The sequence below is a fragment of the Lissotriton vulgaris genome, chromosome 12 (genome assembly GCF_964263255.1).
Source record: "Lissotriton vulgaris chromosome 12, aLisVul1.2, whole genome shotgun sequence".
Lineage (NCBI taxonomy): Eukaryota > Metazoa > Chordata > Amphibia > Caudata > Salamandridae > Lissotriton > Lissotriton vulgaris.
Genome location: NC_141700.1, coordinates 33,849,757 through 33,861,767, shown reverse-complemented (window position 1 = coordinate 33,861,767; position 12,011 = coordinate 33,849,757). Strand labels below are relative to the sequence as shown.

At 43.5% G+C, this 12,011-nt stretch overlaps 1 protein-coding gene across 1 annotated transcript in view; it reads left to right on the top strand.

The window, feature by feature from the left end:
• The window catches only part of LOC147673147 (uncharacterized), an 83,350-nt gene that overhangs the window by 52,993 nt on the left and 18,346 nt on the right, over positions 1-12,011 (top strand). Inside the window, exons 6-8 of the mRNA XM_086946900.1 lie at positions 3,530-3,638; positions 4,372-4,716; positions 5,589-5,917. Coding sequence (XP_086803026.1) covers positions 3,530-3,638; positions 4,372-4,716; positions 5,589-5,917 — 783 coding nt within the window. The remainder of the gene's footprint in view (positions 1-3,529; positions 3,639-4,371; positions 4,717-5,588; positions 5,918-12,011) is intronic.

Genomic DNA, 12,011 nt, shown 5'->3' with positions numbered 1-12,011 from the left:
CGCTCCGATTCCGGCAGGCTTTTCACCACACACATACAACGCCCATACAGACCCCCACGCACGCACGCGCACACATACACAGAGAACCCCCCGGCGCTTACACACACATCCCCTACCTCGTCTCGGCGTCTTCGTGCTCCCTTACCCCCGCTCCTCTGGCCGATTGTGCTCTGTGAACGCGCACGTCTCCGGAAGACGTGCTGCGCCCGAGCTGCCTCCAGCTTGGTTTTTTGGATCCATTTCGCGGCCGACGCAACTAAACGCTGACGTCTTGTTTCTGTGTGTTGTGTTCCTTGTCCTTTGTTGTAATAACGTCAGTGTGTGCTTGCAATTCTTTTTTTTATAACTGAAGGCTGTTAATTACAAGCAAAGGAACAATTATCTTTAAAACACGCACCCATGGCACGCTCTTAAATGGGTTTGAGTCTCTGCATTTGCTCCCGGCCTACTCCTCTGAATGGCCAATGGCTGTCCCTATAACAGTGCTTTTGCCCCTGTGTTCCACTTCACCTTTAACTCTGCCTGCTTTAGTTTCCTCATCGGCCATAGCCGGCAAAGACCAACTGTTGTGCTCAAATTGGAGCTGCTGCAACGGGGATGCTCTGCTGTTTGGTGAGTGCAGGTACGCTCTCTCGTAGATCCCGCTCATTTTTTCTGGTGATATAATCTGCCTGAGCAGACCAGTATTGGGAAAACGGAAGATGATTCCAGAATATGTCTTTGTTTACTCAGTCACTGCGGCCGCACACATCTGAACTCGCTTCCCTCGTGGGCTGTGGCAGACAGCTCAGGTGCTGATCCAGAAAGCTGCAACGCCTTCGGATACCACAGCCAATGATCTGGCGCTGCAGCCAAAGCTTTTACAGCTGATACAGTGCTCTAGTGGCACAGCGCTCCTGCGTCACAGCCAGCGTTTGTGCTTCACCGACAGCACTTTCACACCACATTCAGGGCTCCAACATTCACCACAGTCGATGTTCTGGTACTGCACATTTGTCAGTGCTCTCCTATACCTCAGTCATTGCTCCTGCGCTGCATCATAACCAGCAGCGTGTCATCCCAGCTGTTGCTCCTGCACCCATGCCTGTACATCAGCCATTGCTCTGCATGCCTGTGACAGTCAGCCCTTCAACACCTTGGTCGGTGTCCTTGCACCATAACACGCACCAGAGTGCAGCAGGTGCAGCAGCACCAGGCTAACACATTTGGGGGACCCGCTACATCATACTTAGTAGTTATTTTCTACTCAAAACTATGCCATAGGGTCCCATTTTCATTGCTCACTTTAGAACTGAGTGTGCACTTGCTACGCCACTGGCATCACAACCAGTGCAGCGTAGAATGAGGTCCACCACAGCCGGCAATGGAATGCAACAGCACAGACCAGACCCAGTGCTCCCATTGCACAGGTCACACCATGGTCGGCGCTTCTGCTACAACTGATCACACAACAGCCAACTCCCTCGCCCCATAGCAGTGTTTGTTCACCACAACCGTAGAGGTGGGTGAGACACTGAGAGCTCGAGCCAGGCTTGAGCCTGAAGCATGGATCTGGCTCAGCTCGAGGTCCTGTTGGGACCTGAAGCCCATAACGAGCTGAGCTTTCATTTGGCTTCTGCCTGCTTTTCTCTACCCAGGGTGTGGCGTTACAGTCAGAGCTGCTGACTGGGGAAGTGGGTTTGAGTCTTGACATTGGCTCAACATCCTGTGATTCTGGACAAATCACCTAATCTCCCCATCCCTATAAACAATTGTGTGTGAACTTGTGTAATGGAATTAATGCTCATGTAAAGTGCTCCAATAACCTGGTAAAGTTTGCGCTATATTTTGAAACGTGCATTAAGATAAAAACAAACCTTAGCGTAAGAAGAGGCACATTGCTACCCATTTATTGGCTGATTTTTACAAAGTGAAACCAGAAAAATTGGACGCATTGCGGCTTCCTCGCTTAAACTCTATGATCAGCAAATTAATTATTTCACTAAACATATTTTTTTCTTCATTATCGCATATGAAAGCACTTCCAGATATGTGAGTTCACTCTACCAGTTGTACAAACATAGCACTTTAAATAAATAATTCTCAATGCAGTGCTATAATGTGACCTTTAGTGTCAAAGCTTCCACGTTAAAGAACAATAGATGTTGTAGCACCCAAGATAACATTTGCATGGCTAAATACTTATAAGGTCACAAAGGCGAGACCTATTGACTATGCCAATGCTTGTATTCATTTGTTTTTAAAACCTGCAAACGGTGCATCAACACGCACCTTGAACGTATAGTCCTTGCTTATGATGAGCAAGGCTGGCAGTAAAAGAGATTGCCAGCCTTGCTTCTCATAAGCATGGACTATAAGTACAAAGTGTTTTTTTACGCACCGATGCAACGGAATAAAAGGCATTGTCATTTACAAGGCCAATAGCTCAAACTTTAATAATGCGAGACCTATTGCATTGTAAATGCTTGTTTTTATTGCTTTTTAAACGTGATAGAATTTTGGCTCCACTGATGTCTGCTTCATTGGGTATTTTGTTAGAAGTTAGTCTGGGGTTGAAATATAAAACTGTAGGCATTGTTGTGGGTGCCAGGTGAAGAAGACTCGTGTTCCCTGGTGAAGTTAGCTGATAAACCATTAGTAACGCATTTATGTACCGTTATAGGTGGACACTTAAATAAATTCCTGTCCTTGCATCTGTAGATTCACATCTGTTGGTAATTCTCATTGTCAAGCTGCTTTTGTACATTTGTTCCTCCATCCTTCACCTTGAGTTGGAGGAAGCATTCTCTATCCATAGTTGGACCAGGGCTAATCTGTGGTTCTGGCCTAAACAGAACTCCCCAATTCAATACCTCCTCCTCCTCTGTTGACTGACACTGAGATGGACATTACCAGAGGTGACGTGCCTCAGGGGTTTTGTCCAGTTATGGGCTCTTCGGTGAGACACGTAGAGAATCTACATGCACAACTCCGCTTAAAATGTGCAGACAGCGTGCTCTTGAAGCTTCCATCTATAGCAGTATAGTTTGATCAGGCGCCTCTTGGAACCTGCTTGCTAAGGCCAAGGCTGCAGTCGCTGCCTCCTTCCTTAAGTAGTGTAGGGGACCTTTCAGTAAACCGTATATAATCTATGCAGTATCACTCCAGTGACTGTAGTTACACACTTCATGTGCAGTGTAGTAGGAGTACAGAGACTGTACAACTTATAAGTAGTGCAGTATGAGTACAGAACAGTTTATAAGTAGCACAACACAAGTACAGTATAAGAGAACAAGTTTGTTCATTAGCAGTGCAGTGGTAATGTTCATCTAGTTCTCATGCGATGCTGTACATTTGTAATTTTATACATGTTTTGGCTCCCAAAGCCATTGTCACAGCATTTGGCAACTCCTGTCAATTTTCCTGCATTGTGCACTTTCAGCTCGCGGCATCAGCAGGCATTATTTAACTGCGTTGGTTGCGACCTTGAAACGTTGGTGTTGTTAACATATTGAGAGTCTCAAAAGTAGTTTATTTTTTTCACTTGCAGTTGATGCTAAAACCAGGGACGCTGCCGAGAAATTGGCTCGATTTGTTGTTAGGATGGGACCAGAAAAGGAACGTTTTACTAAAGCTGAAGCTGCTAATCCACAGTTCTGGTAAGTAGCCCTAATGCCTCTGTAGCCAGTTTGTTCCCATTCAGCCCCCATCTCCTCTGGGATAACATGATAACAATATTTGTCTCAGTGCATACAAAAGAAGTGAGTTGGGCTTCCTAAATTCTGCAGTTTACACTCATCACGCTCGACCAACGGTATCATTTTCCAGAAATAAAGCTTAGAGATTCCCTTGGGATTCTCTTTGTATACAGGAGATCTATCCTATATCACAAGTGTGTTCCTTGATCAGTTACGCACTAGAATTATTTAGTCAGAGGTCCTGCAAAAACATTGGCCTATTTCCTGTGAATTATTTGATAAATTGTTAAGTATTCTGAGCACACCAAAACATTTCAATTTAGAATAGAGGTAGCATCTTGGAGAAAAGCACATTTGTTAGTTTTATATTTTAAAAGAACATTTTGCAGTGTACATTAGCTCAGTGCTATTGGTTTGTCTTTGAAACAGTTAAAGTTACTCTGAAAGCTTAAATCCTCGTCCCAAAACCTCGAGGTGGTGTGTATGGGCAGCACACATTTTAAAAAGTACTGATTATCAAATAGGTTATGTCTGAGGTGTATCAAACTTGTTTTGTGCCATAAATATGTCATCACCCCTATGTAGGTTTTAATATATGATGACAACCTCCGCTCGCATTGTTGGGTTAGATTTTTATCCAGCTCATTATGTATGGAAGTACGTGTAACTGCTAGATGCCTTTTCTGTTTCGTAGGTTTTTGAATCAGAAAGACCATCCAGCCTACGAATTCTACCAAATGAAGTTAGCCGAGTTTAGCAAGGTCAAGCAAGCGGGTGAGCTTTCAAGTCCAAAACCTACTGCGCCATCCAAGTCCAGCTCCGAATCTCAAAGTCCTACTGACCCAGCGGCAGAGCCCCGCAGTGCGCTGCTGCTGCTCTCTGAGATCTATGATTCCGATGAGGAGGATTCTCAGTCCAAAGATGGTGTATCACAAAATGGCACGAAGAGAGGCCGTCGTCCGCGCAAATCTCGAACGAAAAGGATTTCGTCAAACACCAAGCGGGCGTCTACCAAGCATGATCCACGTGTAGGCATCAGGTTGCTATGATGTTACTTATCCATTTTTCTGACCTGATCAGTATCATGCACTAGTTATTTAGTAAAGTGTCTCTTTTGTCGATACTCGATGTTCAATGGCATTTTTTCACCTGAGCATGATGGAAAACAAAGGCTTGGGCATCTCTGACGTACAGGTATCGGTGTGCCTTTGTACACGCTTTATTAGGTGCTTATAGAGGGCTGCATGTATGTGTTCTGGTATGCTTAGGCAATTGTGAGGCCATGGCTGAAAGGCAGACGTGCAAAATTTTGCTGCTTTTTGAAATTTACCGAACAGTTGAGTCTTTGGGGACCTTCTTAGAGCGAATGGTTCTACAAATAAACACCAGCAACTGACAGACATAAGTAGATTGGGGGACATCTGAATGGTGATTTAGTGAGTGCCACCACAAGGAAAATGGCAGTGTGTTTTCAGTATAAGTGTATTTTGAATGGGTCGATAAAAGGATATATTTGTACTATGGACTGTGCCATTCTGTCATAAATCTCAAGTAGATCTTTGATAATCTTATAATGAGATTACTACTTGGAGGGACTGTCTACACCCCCCCCCTTTGTCTCTGATATTTTTTATGGGGTGTTATAAATATGGGCAGAATACATGTGCTAAAGTTAGTGATGCACAGTTTTGGTTTTAGCAGTTTATCTGTACAGTGTCAAGGAATGTAAATAAGAAAATGTAGTGTGAATATTGAAGTAACCTCAAAGGTAACTTTGTTTGAAGGCAACATGCATGATGTAATTGTTTCAGAATGCTAACTGAACAGATGGTATATGAACATAGTTCTGTAAATGTATGTTTACCTGCAAAATCCAACTTTTTATTTTCTTGTGTTTTATAAATATTATAGGTCAAAGGTATCAGAGTGGCAAAAATATTTGAGGTCAGCTGACGAGCTTGCAAATCAGTCGGTGAGAGTCATAATTCTTGCAAGTAAAATCGGAGCAGTGAAGAAAAGGCTAGCTCGAGACATTGCTGCCTCGAAGAAGAAAAGAATGACAAGAACAACCATAGGCACACAGACTGAGCTCGAGGTGCCTTTGGCGAAGAAGGTGCTGGTCAACCTTAAACGTTCCCCTCCAAAGCAAAAGCCTCTAGATAAGGTAAAAAAGCTGGAAACCCCGCCCCGAGAAGCTCCTGTGAAGCCAAAGTCATCGCTTCAGCAGATGTTCATGGAAGGTATGTGGTATAAAGTTATTGTTTTCATATTAGATGTAAGTGGGACATCGTATGCATAGGTTTTTACAGTTGAAGGTCCAGCCCCTTAAGTTCCATATGTGTCATGTCCTCCATTGGTTCAACACTGTCCATAGAATGAGGTTATACACCTGGTCTCAGAAGTCTCGGATTCAAATGTATTTCCTGCTCTCTCAACTCAGTCTTGTTTCATTGCTGTGCAGACTGGAGGGATACTGGAGAGTTTTGATAAGCATGGTGCTTTAGTCACTCTACTTTGTGGAAATAACTCTGACTTCACCAGCTTGGCTCTTTTTGTTCACTTTTACCACGGACACCTTCCAACCAGCGGGCATTCCACACTCTTCTTGCATGATTAGGAAATGACCAACATATCTATGATTCGTGATGAGAAGTGGGCATTAATAACGGTGCCTACAGATAACACAGCGAATCTAATCGAATACCAATTCGCTCCTGGTTTTGCTAATAATGCTTTACCTGGAAAGCTTTCTCTTTGTGATTATCAAAGGTTGTTATCAGATTCCACTGCCATTTTTAACAATGTCCATTATTTAAGAGTTAGCAGAGTCCCATCACTACTGTGTTCAACCTCGGATCATCCGTCCTTTAATTTAGTTTTCAAAGTCCACCTTGAATGTAACTGGCTAGAGGAGGAGCTGAAATTTCACTGGCACAGAGTATGTCACACAAACCTGTCTTTCAAGCCCAGACTCCTATCACCCCCTTCTGATTCGGCCATGGAAGAAAATTGGCAATTACTGTTCTCACTCAACATTTAACACAGACACAACTTATTTACTCAACTGAAACGGAACAAGCCTGCCAACAATATTCTGACTGACTTAACGCCGCCTCAAAAAACATCCTCTAAAATAGGAATAAACCCTCTGAACCCTGGTTCTAAGAGGCCCTTAGTTTAGAAAAGCAAAACTGCAGGATGCAAGAAAGGTGGTGCTTACAATACGACTCGCATGAGAAAAATGCATACAAACTTGCTCTGTCCAAATACAAAAATGTACTGTTTAAGGAAAAGTGCAACATTTTTACACAAAAAATAGACTTGTCAAAAAGTTTTTTTTTTCAAATTGTCTCTAAGCTTTCTTCCCTATCAGGCAGTAAAATAATGAATCCTTCTCAAACCTTCTGTAAAACACTAGCACACAATTTTAGGGATAAAGTAAACAAAATCTACTCGGAATTCGAGTCCTCTTGCATCTAGAGGGTTTGGTGGATATCAATCAGGCTAACTCCAGCCAGTTGCCTTTTACTGAATTTCTCCTAGTCACTTCGGATCAGGTAGCCAAAATGGTTAACAGCGCAAAGTCTAGTGCCCCCCGAGATCTCTTCCGTCCATCAGCACTAAAAGCAGTCCCGACCTGTTAGGGACAAATTTCTGGGTAATTTTTAATTTCATGTTTAGCACAGGAGTTTTTCCTTCCTAATGGAAAAGAGCCTCCATACTCCCTTTTGATAAAAAAAACCCCAGTTTATCCCAACAACTATCGTCCAATATCTCGGACCCTCTTCCAGCAAAAACTGTGGAAAAAGTTATGAACACTCAGCGTAGCCAGTACATGCACGATAAACAGCTACTTGACACAAAGTACTTTGGTTTTCGATTTGGGCATAGCATAGAAACAGCCTTAATGAAAGCCACAGAGGAGATAAGTGCAAAAAAAAAATGTGATGGATAGAATGTTGAACAATGTCAAACATTCATCGCAGTACAGAGATCTGGGCCTAAATCCATTATTTATTTGCTCCCCATGCCATTCCAGTTTATACCCAACCATATGCAAATGAGTCTTGACCCTGCTCCTCATGGGAACAGTCCAGCCCGAACTGCCAAGCCAAGTCCTCCCTGGACTGGAAACCAGCATCCTCGGACCTGTTCAGGGGTTTCACCCCTCACGAGCCAGGATAGCTGGACTCCAGTGCCATTTATTTATAAAGTTTTATATAGCGCAAACTTGATCCCGAAGGATATCAGAGCGCTTTACAATTTGAGGCAAAGGTAACAAATCAGAACATTAGTCTAAAATGGGGAATCTAACATACACCTGGGTGAACGAAGTATGTGCTAGACGATGGAGCACAACGACTCAAGGGGAGCAAAACCCAACAATCATGTACAGGAACAACAACCAAACCAAAAACAATGATCATATACAAGAATAACAATTGACACCATAGTATGTCCGATGTGCCCAGAACTAAATTCTGGACACTCAAAACTCACGCCCTTCATCTCTCAGCACTCCCAACCCATAATCTGCCTCCTTCCATCTTCTCTCCACACGTGTAGCTTTTTCTGTATTCATGACTGCAAGGAAGTAGGAGGGGGAATGGCAATGGACTCTGAACCACTCAAAGCACTGGGGCCTTTTTGAAAGTGGGATGAAGATACAAAAACAGAGATTATCCTTAACAACAATCCATCTTGAGAATCAGAGTCCAACATACAGAGTGCAGGACAAGAGGTTAAATGAGCTTCGTTCCGTTTAGGAACACTGTATTCACGTGCTTCACCATGCCCAACACTTGTAATACCAATTGCTTTGCCCTATAGAAATAAATCATAGGTTTTCTGTAGAGTGTTAGACATAAAATTAGCGTGTACATGACTGGTTTATCTCATTGCCAGGCTGTTAAGCATCCACTTTTGATAATTTACATTTTAACTCGCATCCTCTTCAAAGAGAGCTTGTCCAGATGTATTCTAGTGATAAAAAAATACCATTTTAGTATGTAATCTCGAATTATCAATATACTATTTGAGTCAGAGCAACTCCACTGATAACTTATCAGGCGCATATTAAACTCTAATGTCAAGACTAGCAACATCGCCAAGCCACCAACATCCTACAAGAGGCCCGCATATCCTGTAGCATATGCACAGTCATGCTGTTGCACACAGCTCTCAAATTACTTCAGTCATATGTACGTAGTATTTATCTATTGCAAAATACCATTTCATGACGCGCAGCTGAGTTGTGACTAAGCCAGAGTCCAATATTTAAAGGGCGTTAAACAATCGTAAAAATGCACTCCTAGAATGACAGAGCAGATCAACTTTTTAGACTGACTAATAAAAGAATATCAGCTCACCCTAGTTCTAAGATAGGCACCCTGTTGTACTTTTAAATCATGGTCCTCTTCTTTAAAAGAAATACTATCAGTGCAAAACCCCTCGGTTTTTCGATTTCCCCTTGACAATCAGAATGCGTATGCTTTCTTGGTTTGAGGGCTTCCTATCTCTTTAGCTTCGGTTCAGAGCTCTGTTGCAGCCAACAGGAGTGGTGCCGAGATGTCTTTTATGACTTATAAGGCAGTCAGATGAAGCCATAACCAGTACAAGTTTCTTATTACCTAGTCTTATGCGAGCATGCTCCAGCTCATACCCTGTTGTGTGCAGCATGACGTGCTATCTATAGGTGTCAAACAACCAGAAGATGTGTAGGCAGAAGAGCCAGGCTCCTTTAAAACACACAACCTGCAAAAAGGGGACCAACAAGGTATTTTGGAATCCCTAGGGCTTGTTTAGGCTTGCTATTTATCGTTGAAGCTGTGCTCTTCAAGATTCAGGTAAAAAGTACTAATTGGAATGCGTAACCTTTCATGAATACTATTGATAAAACGAATACTCAAAGAGAATGGAATTATGCAATTCAGTTACATTTAGCGCTTTATTTATGAATTAGTCAACAATTTCAACAGAGAATGTTTGTAGGTCAAATGGATAAAAATAAATAAATAAATAAATAAGAGTGTCAGAGAATTTGTCACTGAATTTGAACTTTCTTACTGCATCATTTAAACCTTTCTGAATGATATGGTCTCCCACTAAAATAATTCTTTTGGCTGGACATCAGTAGAGCTCTGCAGTGGTTTGTTGACTCATGATGATGAAACCCATATTTCACTGGGATCTGTGTGATATGTTACCTATTTCACAGGTCCAGTGAAATACTTTTTTTATATCACTTCAGTTTATACATTAAAAGCACCTAAACATGTATAATACGAAAAAATACTCTCCAACTGCACACAAGGACATTTCAAGTCACAAATTAGTTTTGATACTGTATGAAGGAACAAGGTCAAAGGGTGAGTGCCTTTACAGGGGTATACAATGGAGAAGCGAGTTGCAGTATTTTTCAGAAGTACAGTTGAGTTATTTCATCACCCCTTATGGAATATGCTACTTACCAGTATGCATCTGTTCTTGGCATGTAGGGCTGCTGACATTCATATCTGTGCATAGATCGCCGCCTAGTGTTGGGTCCGGATGATTGCACATTGTTGTCCTGAAAGAGTCTTCGAAGTATCACGAGATAGGTGGCTTCTCGCTTGGACTACAGTGCGCATGGGCATCCTCTCCATCCTCAGATTGTTTTTCGCCATTGTGGCAGAGATGGAGTATAGTACAGTAAGAGATGTCCATACAAAGAGTGAATGCTGCAGTTGCGACAGGCACCGGGTAGGTGGGCGGGCAATATGAATGTCAGCAGCCCTACATGCCAAGAACAGATGCATACTGGTAAATAGCATATTCCGTTCGAGGCATGTGGGTTGCTGAATTCATATCTGTGCATAGAATGTATAGCAGTATCTCCCTTAGCGGTGGCCACCTGTGTCAGCTGCAGCAGTCTGAAAAAGAGTTTTGAGAACAGCCTGTCCCACGGCTGCTTGCTGTTTGGAATGTACATCTACACAATAGTGTTTTGTAAATGTATGTGTGGTTGACCATGTGGCTGCTCTACAAATTTCGTGTAAAGGAATATTTCCCAGGAAAGCCATGGATGCCCCTAGCTTGCGTGTGGAATGCGCTCTAGGGGGAACTGTGAAGGTGCGTTTTGCCTTTAGATAACATATTTGGACGCACTTAACTATCCATCTGGCTATACCCGATTTTGAAATAGGGTTACCCTTGTGTTGTGCTGAGAAGGCAACAAACAATTGTTTTGTTTTCCGAAATGTTTTAGTTCTGTCTTTGTAATATAGCAGAGCTCTTTTGACGTCTAGGGTATGCAAGGCCCTGTCGGCTACTGTCTGTGGGTTCTGAAAGAACACTGGCAGTTCTATAGTTTGATTTATATGGAAGTGGGATACCACCTTAGGCATGAATTTAGGGTTTGTTCTAAGAACTACTCCATTCGCATGTACTTGAATGAATGGCTCTTGAATAGTTAGGGCTTGCAGCTCACTAACTCTTCGCAGCGAAGTAATGGCAATAAGGAAAGCCACTTTCCAAGTAAGAAATTGTAGTTCGCATGAGTGCAGTGGATCAAAAGGTGGTCCCGTTAGTCTGGTTAAGACAACGTTTAGATTCCAGACTGGTGAAGGTGGGTGTCTTGGAGGAATTATGCGTTTAAGTCCTTCCATAAACGCTTTAATTGCTGGCACCCTAAAAGTGAAAGGTGTTGCCTGTTTTGCAGATATGCCGCTAACGCAGCTAGGTGTATTCTGATGGATGAAAAGGCTAAATTGCACCGTTGTAGGTGCAATAGGTAGCAAATGATGTTTTGAATGGAAGCATCAAGTGGGTTAATGTCACTGTTATTACAGTAAATGACGAAACGTTTCCACTTCGCTGCATAGCATGCTCTGGTAGTGGGTTTCCTTGCCTCTTTGATAATATTCATGCAATCTGGAGGCAAGTTGAGGTATCCAGTGATGGGTGCAGAGCGCCAGGAGGTGCTACTAAACAGCCCGCGGCAGCAAGCACAGCGGGGGCAGTAGGCAGACACTTACCACGCCAACGGGCAGCCGTGAGGGGAACGGCAGAGTGTCAGGCAAAGAGGGAGCACCGGGAGACTCCCTGGACTCCGACCTGGTTGCGGGTCACCTTCCACGCCATCGGGCAGCCGCGAGGGAAACGGCACTACATCCCCCAGCAGCCTCGGGGGCGGCGGCGCACCAGTGACGGGTGCAGAGCGCCAGGAGGCGCTACTAAACAGCCCGCGCCCTCTCGCCCCGCGAGTCGCGCCCGGGGCTAAGCCCGGGCAAAGGGCGGGCCCTCTTTGGCCCTCAGTGGCCGGAAGAGGCCGGGACGGGCTATAGACCCTGAATC